The sequence below is a fragment of the Diorhabda carinulata genome, chromosome X, assembly GCF_026250575.1.
Source record: "Diorhabda carinulata isolate Delta chromosome X, icDioCari1.1, whole genome shotgun sequence".
In the NCBI taxonomy this organism is placed as follows: Eukaryota; Metazoa; Arthropoda; class Insecta; order Coleoptera; family Chrysomelidae; genus Diorhabda; species Diorhabda carinulata.
Window position 1 is genome coordinate 13,715,711 of NC_079472.1, and position 15,416 is coordinate 13,731,126.

The 15,416-nt window shown below is 31.4% G+C and overlaps 1 protein-coding gene across 1 annotated transcript; it reads right to left on the bottom strand.

Annotated features, from left to right (window-relative positions):
• Positions 1 to 1,150: 1,150 nt before the first annotated feature.
• LOC130902214 (putative fatty acyl-CoA reductase CG5065) lies at positions 1,151 to 13,059 on the bottom strand. Its single transcript, XM_057814152.1, has 10 exons — positions 12,998 to 13,059; positions 11,396 to 11,645; positions 10,928 to 11,085; positions 9,931 to 10,021; positions 9,649 to 9,801; positions 6,129 to 6,231; positions 4,304 to 4,496; positions 2,739 to 2,978; positions 2,411 to 2,680; positions 1,151 to 1,314 (listed from the first exon to the last, which is right to left on the bottom strand). Exons 1-10 carry the CDS (start codon positions 13,057 to 13,059, stop codon positions 1,182 to 1,184), a joined length of 1,653 nt encoding a protein of 550 aa, XP_057670135.1. The 3' UTR covers positions 1,151 to 1,181.
• Between the last annotated feature and the right edge of the window lie 2,357 nt (positions 13,060 to 15,416).

Sequence of the window (15,416 nt, forward strand, 5' to 3'; positions counted from 1 at the left end):
TGTTTTCAAAAGTTGGAAATATAAAACCTAAATATGGTTGCTTGAAGCTTTCACATGAATTTAGAGGTTATGTGAAAAAATGTAAATACAAAAGTTGTGGATCTCTTTATTTCCTACAGCTTTTCTCCCTAAGACTTTACCGCAAATCTTGATAAACCCTCCCTTTTCCAGTTCCCGACCTCAAATCTTCCGTAAATTATTTTTTCCTTCCATTTTTATTATGTTACACGAAGTTGAAAGGAAACGAATTTATTTGGAAACCACAATTTTATTGCCACAGAATTCAACTATTTAACATCCGCGCCATCCGCTTGCTGAGAACATAATAATAATGACGGAAAACTAAAATCATACATCGTTTCCTCGTTTACAAATTCGTCAGTGATAAACTAGTCAGGTTCTTGAAAAAACACAAATACATCGATTACTCATTTTCGTAATACTCCTTAGAAAAATACGAATTCTTTATGATGACAAATCGAAATAAAATTATACAGGTTGTAACAAAATATGAATCTAATAAGAACACGATTCTACCCTACATTATAATACGTGTAAACTAATAACAAACAAGTTTCTAATCATAATACATAATATTCTAATAATACATAATATTCTAATCATAATACATAATATCTTCCTTTTTCAATAAGTTTCATCTTACCACTATTAAAAATTATTGACTGGCCTATAGGAAGCATACCGTAAATTATTTACCTTTTTGTTCATTTGTAAATATATTGATGTATTAAATTCTTAAACTTCTTTTGAGGGTCATATATATATATATATATATATATATATATATATATATATATATATACAAATATATATATATATATATATACAAATATATATATATATATATATATATATATATATATATATTTTGATTGTTGTTTAAATCAATCTAACTTACTTACTTTAATGTTTTTATTAAATAAATTTAATTTTTAAATGTGTAATTATTATTTTTGTCCCCGTTTCCTACTTCCCCGGTATATTACGACGTATTGGAAGAGAAACTCTCAAAATTTCTAAGAAAAAGCAATAAACAAAAAAAGATAAACAACGTTGTGGAAGAACTGAATTTTTATTTTATTATATTATAATGTAGCAATTTCCACTGTTAATAGAACCCTTTATTAATAAATTTAATTAAAAACTGAAATTAGCTTTTACTAATCTGTAAAAATTTGTAGCTCCACTGATCTTTCGAAATAATTAGTAAAATAACGTTTCATGTATGGAAAAAATGTCCTCAAAGTTATATAAATTGTAAAAACCTCAATAATTTTCTGGAACCAGTATAATCTGAAATAAAACATGAAGTTTTAACTTGTTGTATCTCGATTGTGAAAAGGCGTATTGTAACACGTGGACTGAAAAGTTTACTGTTGACAATTTCTTTGATAATCTTATTAAGAATGTGTAGGAAATGTTAACAGGAAAGAATTTATTAAATTTACTGTGTACTGTATAATGCCGGTCATCAAATAGCAAAATCTTATTTCTACCAAAAGAGATAACAATAACCTAACCAAAAGATATGAGTCGTTCCACTGCTAACTGAATATTAAGCAAATTAATCATTTGAAAGTATAGATAAACAACAAAATTACACAAAAAATAATCCTTTGTAAGTTTAGATTATTCTTAAATAAAAGTTTTGTGACCGTGGCTTCAAGATCAACCATATACAAGTCGATTTGCAGATTCTGTTAACGTTCTGCTAGAGCATAGTACAGAGAGAGGCCAAACAGTTGAAAAGAGACGGCAAGATCTACCAAAAGATGCTCAAAAAGTGATTTTAATTATTTTTAACCGACTTTGTAGTCGATGAATGTCTAAAAGAGATGCTACCCAAGAAATAATGTTTTTGACAAATACTTCTCATACTACGTCCACAAAAGGTGTCACAATGAGATGAAAAAGAAATGTATCAGAGAAATTTTTGAAAAATCAAACCTGATAGGTTAATTCCAATATGCGGAACAATTTACAGTATGTTCGCATCAAACATGATGCCAAATCTTCAAGGTATTCTTGCAGAACTGAAAAGGAGACATACCCTTGAAGTATGTTCGGTTAGAACACTCGCTTAAACTTTTCAACGGTCAATTTTTCTGGAGTGAAGTCAGAATAATGTTTATTAAGCCAAGCCTTGGCGTGAATAAAAAACAAAATTTATTAACACTAGAAATTCTTATTCATTTTTTGAAATTAACAAAAATTGCTTCAATCAAAATACAATACGACAGCTGTTAAATTTATACACGTGTCTATTGAAAGTTAGAGTAGCTGAAAATAATTTTAATTTAATACTATGAGCGCCCTCAAATTTTCAGCCCATTCATTACATGGCCTCAACTGAAAAAGTATGTGGAAATAATATTTTCTAGGTACAAACCTTCGTAATTTTTTTCTAGCTTCTACCATACTTTTCATGTCATCTTTCAAAATGTATTTCCTTACTCCTAAATTAAAAGTCTCAACATATTTTGCCCATTGAAAACCGTTATCGGTAGTTATATCAATTTCAAATTTGTGTCCATCCGGTGCGTTTTGTACTGCCTTTGTCAAACTTTTCATTGTACAAACTTGGAAGTTCCATTCTCTAGTAGATGAAAAACTTCCTGCTAAAAGAGCGTCGTAGAATTTTTTGCTTATTCTTAACATTCTGAAAAAAAATTATTTATATACTTAATAAATTATAACATTTCGAATCTAGCACTTACATCGGTTTTTTACCTACGGCATACAGGTAAATATCTAATAAAGCTGAAGGTAAAATTTGATAAAAAATCGCTAAAATCATATGTATTATTTTACTCGTTCTATAGGTAAATGATGGATACCATGTTACGTATTTACTTGGAAATGCTCTTGTATACTTTAAAGTTAACTCTTTAAATCTGCACCATGTAATTGGATTTATTTGACCACTTGTACAATTGTAAACTCTCAGAGAATTTGATCTGAAATCAAAAAATCAAAATTTGTTCATTCTGTACACATATTACCAACTGGAACCAACAACTAAATAAGATAACCTAGTAGTCAACTGTCAAATGGCAAATCAAAACATAAGCAACACCGTTCATGTCAATATAGATATAACCTCAATCTAAAGTCGTCTAAATAATCTATAACCCCTTTACGTGATTAACATCATCAAAACAAGCAACGTCCTTGCAAAAAACGTCCTTTTTATCTCGAGGACTACTACTAGACGTCCTCTAATAACCAGAGTCGCTACTCGTCGGTATTACAGATTTTCTGTGATTTCCCTGTACCCTGTTGACATGGAATAATACCCCCGTATCTGTACCATTATACACACCCATCTTCTCAATACAATCTTTGTTTCGATCATTTATTTTTTAACCATTTGTTTATTTTTTTTTTTCATTTTTCTAGTCCCAAACCCAAATTTAACACACACTATTCTCCAAAGTTTGTACTGAGCTGCTGATGAAGCGATCGCATCCTAGTAAGGTTAGGATCGATTATGAACCTGTTTCTAAAAGATAAAATATTCGACGCTTACTGATATAACGTCCTAGCCAAATCCTTGAAGGAGTTTACAGTCTGTAAGCTACTGAACCTATATTTTCACCGAAGAATCATTGAAGTACTCATCACTGTTTTTACTTACTCGTATTTGTCTATGAATTTCAATTAGTTCGACGTTCCTGGCGAAAAAATAATCAAAAATCGAATAGAACGAGATTTCTAGTTAGTTTAATAATATCAGCAAATGAATCGATGCACATTTGGAGTGTGGAGGTAAGGATAACTTTTTCTTATGGAGTTTTCATCATAAATGTGTCCGCCAGAAAACGACGAATAGTAGTTCAATAATTCTCCACAAAAACGCTTGTAAGCAATTCGAAAATGAACGAGTATTTACACCAAAAAAGCATTTGATACATTAGCGCTATATTTAAGTTTCGCAATAGTACAGACCAAATTTTAACACACAGAGAGAGCTCTCCTCACCTCTACCCTCTACGCTCAATCAGCATTGAGCTCATGTTATGTCATAATGTACAACACTGAGTGGAGAATAATGCAAACGCCAATTGCTTTACGATTATACCTCTAATTCTATTGAGAACAGAGTAATAATCTCGCGAACTATCCTTGATGATGAAACTAATGAAATTTTCCGTGTACATAACCTCAAAATTAATTGGAAAGATATGAGTAACTCCGACCCATGATATATTGAAATTATTAGTTTTTCAATAAACACCACCAAGTTTACTTATATGAAATTGAATTAAAACAAAAGTTTTACCTGTGTTTCACTGTATGCCAAGCAGAGGTGATCAAGGTGCTTACAACAATATCCACTGGTATAATATCCATTCTATATTTTTCGTTACATAAAATAGATTTGATTGTTCCTCTTCCGCATTCCATGAATATTCCCGTGATTCCACTAATGCTGTCCACCCAACCAGGAAACGGCTCTTTCCAAGCTGCCGTGACTAACGAGAATTAAACGATGAATTAGTAACTCAAAATTATTAGAAAAATTTCAAATTTGCTCCTTAGTAATAATTTTTAACCTTAATACAGAATTTGAAGCTTTAAATAATAGTTATTTGTGTCCAAGGAATAAAAGTACTACTTTGTTGGACCAGTCTGAAAATTGCGAGACGAGCGAATCGATGCGAGCAACAGACGAGTGCAACAAAGTAGTATTTCAGCCGCGGCGTACACAACATTTTTTAGACGACGCATAAGATCCAAAACTTTGTCAATTACACTGAGAAAAGAAAATAAATAATTGAGAATTATAAATATTTTATTTATTGAACAATATAATGTACTTAATGATATATGCAATGTCAATATTTATTTATTAATTATTTGCAAAAAGTAATTTTGATTGTATCTCCAGGACAATTATTATTTATTGGATTGGATGCAGATGAAATATGTATATCTCTACTAGATGTTGATGGGATCTCTGTAGATGTGTTTGTGAATTCGATACAATTTGTAGATGTGTTTGTGTCTTCGATAGAATTTGTTGATTGATTTGATGTATTTTCAATTTTGTTTGTCATCTGAGTCATCTATAAAAGCTTTAAGGTTATGCAAAATCATCGAAGTGAAACTGTCAACATTGAAGTTAGAGTCACTCCAGAGCGCCCCAAAGTGTTTTGCAGTACGGAACTGTCACTTTCACTACATAGAACACTAAAAACGCAACTTTCGGTATGTAAATGAATACAGAACGAACAACTTTCAGATGGCGTCGCCTAAATTAGTTATTTATGGTACAAGTGAGTAAAGTAATACTTTTATTCACGATTAGTACGGTTTAACCGCACGAGCCTACGAGTGAAAAAAATTACTTTACTCACGAGTTTCATACGTCCGTAGACTTATCGGAGAAACGAATCGGCATGAGAAATAAAACGTTTACACTACACTATTTCGGTTGAATTAATTTTATAATTGCGTTAAAAGATGACACGTTAAGTCACTTTTTATAACGCAAAAAATTTTCTTCACGTTTTTTGACCGATTCATAAATTTCATTTTTTATAAATGCAAATAAATGAAAAAAAAAACGTCAATATTATAACTGACGTAGAAAAAAATTATTAATGTATCAAAACGTATTTTTTTGCGAGGATATTTTCCTCCAGTTGTTTCACTGTTTGCTTGAAAGGAACCATTGTTTTGTAAGTATATTATATCGCTCTGGAATTCAGACAGACACACAATAATCCATATGGATGTAGAAAAGCCAAAAACTTTATAGGTGGGACAAATCCCATAGCTTGGGGGCGAAAATACTGTAACTAAATAGATGGAAGGCTGAGACTTTGGTAGGCCTAATCACAGAGCACGAGGAAGTTGGTTATCATAGATACAACACAGGGTCGCCGATTTCGACTGTCGATTCTGTAGGATACAGGGGGATACATAAAACTGTCATGATTCAAACCTCGAGGATTTTCTAATTTTGGAGAGTTTAATTAGAACAGAGCAAGGGCTATTATTACAATATTAATAATTAAGCAAATCTAATTTGAAAGGGAATTATAATAATTATCTTTCATTGTTCTATTTACACTTACATATATATACTAATGGCAACTTACTAATTGATGGTCTGACAATAGCACAAGGTAATGTCCTGGAGTATTTTAAAACCTCAAATTCCGCTATCGATTTCGTGAGAATATACGTATTAGGATGATTTTTCTACAATAAAAAAATTAGTAAAATATCAAAAATTTTTGTTACAAATTAACTGAAATAAATTAGAGAGTAAAAAGCAAAAAAAAACTAAAATAATACGGCTATGAAAGGAAGGATGTATTTGTTCTAAATTAACAGGAAATCAGTAATCACAAGATCTTGTAATTGCAGTGGGCTACTTAATTTTTGAAAATGGAAAATCCTTAAATTTCTAAATACAAAACAAATGTTTAACGGTGAATAGAGCCACAACAAAACAACTATTAGCAATCCATATTTGGTTATCTTGTAGGCGATCATACCAGATGAGAAAAAAACCACCAAAGGCGGCCCATGCGAGCTACATCTTAAATTTTTATGCCCAGCTTCATTTGACATTTTGATACTAATGCAGAACATTGTTACACCCTTTTATGCAAATGAGCCTTCGAATCAAAATGCATTTCGAGCATTATTTAACACGTTGATTGCCACGACAAGGTTCAGAATTCCGTTTAAAATGACAATTTGATTTAATTATATTATATACAGACCACAAAAATTATCACTGTTATTTTAGGGTACTTTAAATACTTAATATGTATCAACTTGATAGATATTTCTGGTTTCTTATCATGGGCAAAATAATATCACAATTTCTTACAAATTTTTTGGAAGCAAAAATGCTCGAGTAAATCATTTCTGTCTTGGAGAATGCATTGAGATCGAGAACTTTCTAAGCAAATTGTGTTATTGTATGGTGAAAATTTAAATTTATTTTGTTAATAATGGATGCACCCCAACGTTTAACAAGACATGTGATGAATGATGAAGCCGCTAGAATCATCGCGCTCATACAAGATGGCCGCAGTCAAAGATACGTCGCCGGGGTTATTGGAGTTCAAAAAAGCACCATATCCAGAGTTGTTATTCGCTACCAAGAAACAGGGCAGCTAACCAGAAGACCCGGACAAGGTCGCGGAAGGCTAACTTCGGTATTAGATGATCGCTATTTGAGGTTAACAGCATACCACCGCTCGAAGGCTGCAAACAGTTCGAAATAGGCTGAGAGAGTGTCAGCTAGAGGTTCACGTTTTACCAGAGAACATCGAGTAGCAAGATTGGAATTTGCTCGAGAACACGCAAATTGGAATATTCAAGATTGGTCCAATATTTTATTCACGGATGAATCAAGATTTTTTCTGTACTCATCAGACAGGCGTGTACCAGTATATAAGCGACTTGGTAAACGGCACGATCAGGTTCATTTTTATCAAACTGAAAGCTTTGGTGATGTCTCTATCATGGTTTGGGGAGGAATTTCTTTCGAGGGTCGCAGGGAGTTAGTACCAGTGAATGATGGAAGACTAAATGCTGACAGGTACATAACCAATATCCTAGAACCCCATGAAGTGCTCTATATGCCTCATATCGGTGACAACTCTGTGCAAATGCACGTAATGCTCGTCCACATGCTGCTAGAGTGGTTCGGCAGTACTTAGAAGAGGTCGAGATACCCACCCTGAATTGGCCTGCATGTAGTCCGGACCTTAACCTAAGAGAGCATGTCTGGGACCATCTAGGATGGCAAATTCAGCAACATCCGGCACCAATAAGAATACTAGATGATTTTCAAAATGTTTGTTTTCAACTTCTGGGAAAACATGCCGCAAGGATACGTCCAGAATCTGTTTAGAAGCCTTCCAAGACGAATGGAACTTTTTGTCCTCTGTAGATAAAACTGATATAAAATAAATGTTGCAAAAGGCGTATCTATTGGTGTTTTAATTCGTAATAATAATAAAATTTGAAAAACAGGCAACACATTTAAAATTTTTGTGGGGTGTTTATTATTAAAAACTCAAATTCTACTGCATAATTATCATGAAACGCATAAAAAATGTGTTTTTTTTTTAAAAGTGTTACGAATTATCTCTTAGTTGGCTATAACATAAATCTCTTCGTACGCAGACACTCACAGACACGATTCGACCTGTCGAATTAAAAAAAAACTAGTGAATCAATCGTTTTAAAATTTTGAAGGTATATTTATACATGTTTTGAGAATAAATAGTAAAATTTTTGAAATGAAATATTAAATATTTTTGAAATGACACGCGATCTCCAGCGGCGCCGAAAAAAGGTCCTCCACTGTTGGAGTGATTGCAGCCTTCTCCGTTGATAAAACGTAACAAAAAAAAATTCTCGTTAAACTAAAACATATTATCTGTACGATGACCCTCGGGCGAACAAAAAAATCAAAAATTGACAAAATGGCAGCATGTTGAAAAAAAAGTTAAATTTTACCCAAAATTTTAGTCGTTTTTGTCCTGTTAAAATTCGATTTTTGATCAGATTAAAAAAATGGAGGGTCATCGTATGGAGGTCTATATAAAGAAGATGTAAAAAAAATTTGACAGCGATCGGATGATTTGTCTCCGAGTAATCACTCCAGCAAATAAAACGATGGTATGTCCCGTAGCCAATGCAACTATCTAACTGCCGAGCGGCTACTTTTTTAAATGGCTGTAACTCAAAAACTATTTAAGATATCGATTTAAAATTTTAGTATGTTATTTTTAAAGGTATATAAAAAATCGATTTTTTGAGAATTTCACACTTGGTGTGCCCCTTAAAATAAAACTGATAAAGTTCAGAGAAGAATTCGTCGGCGCGTTGATTGGAGAAGAGATTCAACCAGTTTCGAAAAAAAATGAAATTGCAAGAGTCTCATTATTTAGAGAGTCTGTTCCACAAACAATAAAATATTATTTTATTTAGTGAATTTCGACTAATTTTTATAATTAAATATTTTGTTCGTTTTTTAATAAATTTTCTGTTCATGCAAGCCAACATTGTTTTTTTTGTTCTTTTCCCAGATGACATCTATCTATATTAGCACTTATATGTTCCGAATTTAATCGTAGCTGCACAAAAATGGCAAGTATGAGTTATCCGTAGTTGGCAGTCAACGTGTCAATTACAAGACTCGTTAATTTGGATGTAGAAGATCTAAAAACACCTTTTCGTATTCCACCAGTTCGCTCTGAGGAAAATATTTCACCAACGACTCTTTGGTGAGGCTTATAAATTGGCGGGGCATCATCAGACCATACGAGATCAGCCCAACAATTACCGTATCAGACATATGTGGCCAGCAAACGACGACATGTACCATATGTACGGAGCCATTTACCACTGCCAATGTAATAATGGTTGAATTTCAAAGTCAAAAACAAAAATTGAATGACAAGATAGCTTTTGAAACATTAGGATTATTACTCAATAGTCAGATCTCGTTGTATTTAGGGAATAATTGCATGAAGTGAAACAAATATGGTATTGGTCAGCTGCATTATAAAATGTTTAGGACAAATATTTTTCAATAATTATTTCTAAATACATAGCCAATTATCATTTAATAAAATACGTTTACATTACCAATAATCTTTTTGTGTATACTTGTAAATCATAATCGGAGAGGTTATCAATTATATTGAAAATTTCTTCTGGATCGTAGGGGGTTTCGTAGACAGTTTCCTTGATATTTTCCTTATCCGAGTTACTGAAAGCGGTCGATACGTAAACAAAACTCTGGAATCAAAATTATTTCAAAATACATCAGAAATGCGATAACTTATATCTCAAAATTGAAGCATTATTTGAACTCATTAACAAAATAATATTTCTAAATTAACCAACACAGAATTTAAATCAACGTACCTTCAATCGTTTCAGATTACAACAAAAGTCCAGAACTTTTTTAGTTCCTAATGTATTGTAATTTAAGGCAGTTTTTAGATCCTCATTGAATCTATAAAATATTTTATTATTAGAAAGTTATAAATAAAGGTAACGTTTAACACAATTATCTATTCAATACAATTATGTACCGTAGTAATACAACGTCTAGGAAGCCATCCTCAAATTGAATTCATTCAAAGATTTTTCAAATTCATTTTAGATTTCATATGGTTTTTCTTTTTCTAGTTTATTAAAAAGTTCTCTATTCTAAATTTGCCCCAATCCCCAATATTCTAGCTCTAGTTCTTGTTATAAATAAATTGGAACGAAGTCTTTGCCAACTAGTTTATGAACGTTTTAGTTGTGACAAATCAAACACAAAAGTGTACTCTTTTAGAATAATAAACAAAATCCAAGACACTACAATCATCAATCAATTTATTCCCCGATGATGAGTACATAAGTATTTGAAAGCCGGAATATATATTAAAAAGAATACACTTTGGTGTTTGATTGCCACAGTCCCACAACAATAATGTTCATCAGCTAGTTAGCAAATAATCTACCATCTTCATCTGTTTCTTTCCTCTGTTCTTTCTTTCTATTCAGTTTTATTCCCACTTTTCTCAAATCTGTCGCAACCTCTCTTATCCATTTCTTTTTCAGCCTATCTTTTTTTCTTCTGATTTTCTCTTCCTCTATTTGTGCTCTAGTGTCTTCTGGACTTTGAGAAAGGATCATTTCTAAGGAGTTTATTTAGACGATAACAATTCTTTTTAATCTAGAAAAGTTTGTTTCTCCCAAAAAGTCCTAACCAATTATTTTGATTAATTCAGCTCATGTTGGATAAGAAGTTTCTTTTGAATTGTGAAGAAGGTAAGTACTATTTTGTTACATAACGATTCTATTGGAATTATGATAATTGATAAATTAGCATTTCAAGTTGAACGGAAATAATATTTTGTATGCTACTTACTTTACAGTCGCAGCTGAATGAAATACAATATTTAGATTTTCGATAGCAACATTTAAATCTTCGTTATTCATCCCTAAGTTCGGTAACGAAACATCTCCCAAAATTGGTTTTATTTTTTTAAATATTTCCCCATCAAACTCCCGTATACGATCAAATACCTATCAACAAAATTTTTCATTGATAATTGTCTGTTCAATCAAATATTTTATTGTGCTGCTGTCTACATAGGGCAGACATCTCAGCATTTACGAAATAGATTAAAAGGTCATAAATACGATAAAGAAAATCTTTTTTCAATTCTTAATACTCTTTATTTATTCATTTAACGTGTGGCCTCTGCCCCTTCAGCTTCAATCATGTTTTTTTGCCTACACCTCTAGCGAGAATTGAATACAGATTTTCTTATGCTCAAGATAACTACTTTGAAAATTATGTGTGTCTATTAGACAAATGATTGTATGTACTTACCGGATTCTGAAGCAATTCATCCAATCTCTCAATTTCATTTTTTCCTTTTTTATGTCGCAATAGCAGATAAATGCATTTAATATCCGGACAAGATCTAAGAAGTTTTTCTATAAGGGCTTTTCCTAAAAAACCTGTACCGCCGGTGATTAAAATATGGGTATTTTTGTAAAAATCAAAAATACTATTCCTGCCATCGTAGATATGAGTCCATGTGTTTGATTGTATTTCGTTAAACACGTTGGGCATATTTCTAAAAAAAAAGAACAAATACGATTATCATATGATGATAAAAATATCTGAAATTTATAGTTGATAAGCTTTTATTGACTCATAAAATTAGTTTTATATTTATATATTATTATAATAGGGTAGGTGATAAATTTATTAACGGAATTATTGATAGGATTAAAAATTTGGGAGCCACAACAATAAAACCGCTTCGTGATTTCTGTTAAAGTCTATTTACTTTCAAGGCAGTCACGGGAATGCATATGAAAAATTATTATCACAAATATATGATGAAGAAATGTCAATTATAGTTCATCATAAATAGTTCTAATTTCCATTTCAATTTTTGTTTCTGAACGTATTATTTAAAGTACGTTTCTTAAAGTTAAGACTTATCGCCATGAGATTATATTTGAAGAAAGAAAATGTCCTTTAAGTATGATTTAAAGATACCGGTGTGGTACTAATTTCTTCAGTTAACATTACAGGCCTTTTTGCAACACCTTATCGAAGTCTTGACTGTCTGAAAATACAGTCGAAAAATATCTTTTGTTTTCGAGATAATCCTTGAAAGCTTGTTCGGTAGTTATCTGTCGTGGACACGAGGAAAGAACTGAAAAGTTATAATACCGCTGGGAAACATTTTGGAATGTATAAGAATGTAGGAAAACACATCGTGGAAATGTGGCAGATTCTTGTAAAATATGGAAGTTGTTTTTTGTTTCAAAACATACTGAGATATTCTAAAAATATTTTCGAATAATTAATTTTTTTTTTTAAAAATTGAACTCACCCAATTTGTTTTAACAAAATATATGATTAATCGAATTTTCTTCACACATAGAACGCAACTAGAGTGTATTTTCACTTGCAATTGCAATTATGCAGTTCATAAGATCTTAATGGGATAGTTGTTAGTATACGGAGAAAAGAGAAAGCAGGAAGACCATATCGTAATAGATTTATTTTTTTTCTGTAGAGGATATAAATATATATACAATGTGTCGTCTACTTGAGTTCTTTTTTATCTTGAACTTCAACTTTTCTATTATTTATTTCACAAAAAAAATTTTTACGATATCAAAAATTACTTGCTGAGATAATTCAGTCAAAATTTCAAACTATCGAAAATGAAATTGTTCACAAACTCAAATTAACCTAGTGGAAATATAAACAAAAGGCTGCAATAAAAAAGTTATAGCAGAAGACTTTTGCAAGATTAAAAAGATACGAAGTTTAAGGACGCTACGTTGTTTAGTATTTGTTTGGCAACCAGCAATAATGAACATTTCCAGGGAATTTGTGAACAAAGAATTTCTTGGATTATGGCTAACGTTTGGGACGCTTACATATCCCTTTATTGGGGTGAATTACCCCCCTTGTTCTTTTGTTATTGTTTTTTGTTGATCCCAGCTTCGTTTGTCAGCTTTCACCATTCTTTTTTTGTTGATAAATTCGTTTTTTCTTTAGTTCTTTTCCGTATTTGAACAGCTCAGCTTCTATTTTCTTTTCTCCGGGAGCTGTACTATTACGTAGTCTTCTTATTTCCTCTTCTACTTCATTTTTAGTAGGGCATTTTCTTCTTCCTCTTCTGTTTTCGATGATAAATTTGTTTTTTCTATTGTTCTTTTCCGTATTTGAACAGCTCAGCTTCTATATTTTTTTCTCCGGGGGCTGTACTATTACGTAGTCTTTTTATTTCTTCTTATACTTCATTTTTAGTTGGCATTTTCTTCTTTCTCTTCTTTTTTCGTTAATATATTTGTTTTTTCTTTTGTTCTTTTCCATATTTGAACAGCTCAGCATCTATTTTCTTTTCTCCAGGGGCTGTTCTATTACATAGTCTTTTTATTTCCTCTTCTACTTCATTTTTAGTTGGCATTTTCTTCTTTCTCTTCTTTTTTGTTAATATATTTGTTTTTTCTTTTGTTCTTTTCCATATTTGAACAGCTCAGCATCTATTTTCTTTTCTCCAGGGGCTGTTCTATTACGTATTCTTCTTATTTCCTCTTCTACTCCATTTTTAGTAGGGCATTTTCTTCTTCCTCTTCTTTTTTCGTTAATAAATTTGTTTTTTCTATTGTTCTTTTCCATATTTGAACAGCTCAGCTTCAATTTTCTTTTCTCCGGGGGCTGTTCTATTACGTAGTCTTTTTATTTCTTCTTATACTTCATTTTTAGTTGGCATTTTCTTCTTTCTCTTCTTTTTTCGTTAATATATTTTTTTTTCTTTTGTTCTTTTCCATATTTGAACAGCTCAGCTTCAATTTTCTTTTCTCCAGGGGCTGTTCTATTACGTAGTCTTTTTATTTCTTCTTCTACTTCATTTTTAGTAGGGCATTTTCTTCTTCCTCTTCTTTTTTCGTTAATAAATTTGTTTTTTCTTTTGTTCTTTTCCATATTTGAACAGCTCAGCTTCAATTTTCTTTTCTCCAGGGGCTGTTCTATTACGTATTCTTCTTATTTCCTCTTCTACTTCATTTTTAGTTGGCATTTTCTTCTTCCTCTTCTTTTTTCGTCAATAAATTTGTTTTTTCTTTTGTTCTTTTCCATATTTGAACAGCTCAGCTTCAATTTTCTTTTCTCCGGGGGCTGTTCTATTACGTAGTCTTTTTATTTCTTCTTCTACTTTATTTTTAGTTGGCATTTTCTTCTCCCTCTTCTTTTTTCGTAAATAAATTCGTTTTTTCTTTTGTTCTTTTCCGAATTTGAACAGCTCAGCTTCTATTTTCTTTTCTCCAGGGGCTGTTCTATTACGTAGTCTTCTTATTTTCTCTTCTACTTCATTTTTAGTAGGGCATTTTCTTCTTCCTCTTCTTTTTTCGTTAATAAATTTGTTTTTTCTATTGTTCTTTTCCATATTTGAACAGCTCAGCTTCAATTTTCTTTTCTCCGGGGGCTGTTCTATTACGTAGTCTTTTTATTTTCTCTTCTACTTCATTTTTAGTAGGGCATTTTCTTCTTCCTCTTCTTTTTTCGTTAATAAATTTGTTTTTTCTATTGTTCTTTTCCATATTTGAATAGCTCAGCTTCAATTTTCTTTTCTCCGGGGGCTGTTCTATTACGTAGTCTTTTTATTTCTTCTTATACTTCATTTTTAGTTGGCATTTTATTCTTTCTCTTCTTTTTTCGTTAATATATATGTTTTTTCTTTTGTTCTTTTCCATATTTGAACAGCTCAGCTTCAATTTTCTTTTCTCCGCGGGCTGTTCTATTACGTAGTCTTTTTATTTCTTCTTCTACTTTATTTTTAGTTGGCATTTTCTTCTCCCTCTTCTTTTTTCGTAAATAAATTCGTTTTTTCTTTTGTTCTTTTGCGAATTTGAAAAGCTCAGCTTCTATTTTCTTTTCTCCCGGGGCTGTTCTATTACGTAGTCTTTTTATTTCTTCTTCTACTTCATTTTTAGTAGGGCATTTTCTTCTTCCTCTTTTTTTTTCCTTAATAAATTTGTTTTTTCTTTTGTTCTTTTCCATATTTGAACAGCTCAGCTTCAATTTTCTTTTCCCCAGGGGCTGTTCTATTACGTAGTCTTCTTATTTCCTCTTCTACTTCATTTTTAGTTGGCATTTTCTTCTTCCTCTTCTTTTTTCGTCAATAAATTTGTTTTTTCTTTTGTTCTTTTCCGAATTTGAACAGCTCAGCTTCTATTTTCTTTTCTACAGGTGCTGTCCTATTAAGTAATCTTTTTATTTCTTCTTCTACTTCATTTTTAGTTGGCATTTTCTTCTTCCTCTTCTTTTTTGTTATTTATGAATTTCTCTGTGTTATATTTTTTTTCATCATCGTTTAATT

What these genes read in the sequence shown, in the direction of transcription:
- LOC130902214 (XM_057814152.1), bottom strand. Translation starts at nt 13,059, where the DNA reads ATGGTGAAAGCTGACAAACGAAGCTGGGATCAACAAAAAACAATAACA. An exon ending in TATACACAAAAAGATTATTG is followed by an intron (nt 6,232 to 9,648) that starts GTAATGTAAACG and finishes TTTTTATTGTAG; the next exon opens with AAAAATCATCCTAATACGTA. An exon ending in TGGCATACAGTGAAACACAG is followed by an intron (nt 2,979 to 4,303) that starts GTAAAACTTTTG and finishes TTTTGATTTCAG; the next exon opens with ATCAAATTCTCTGAGAGTTT.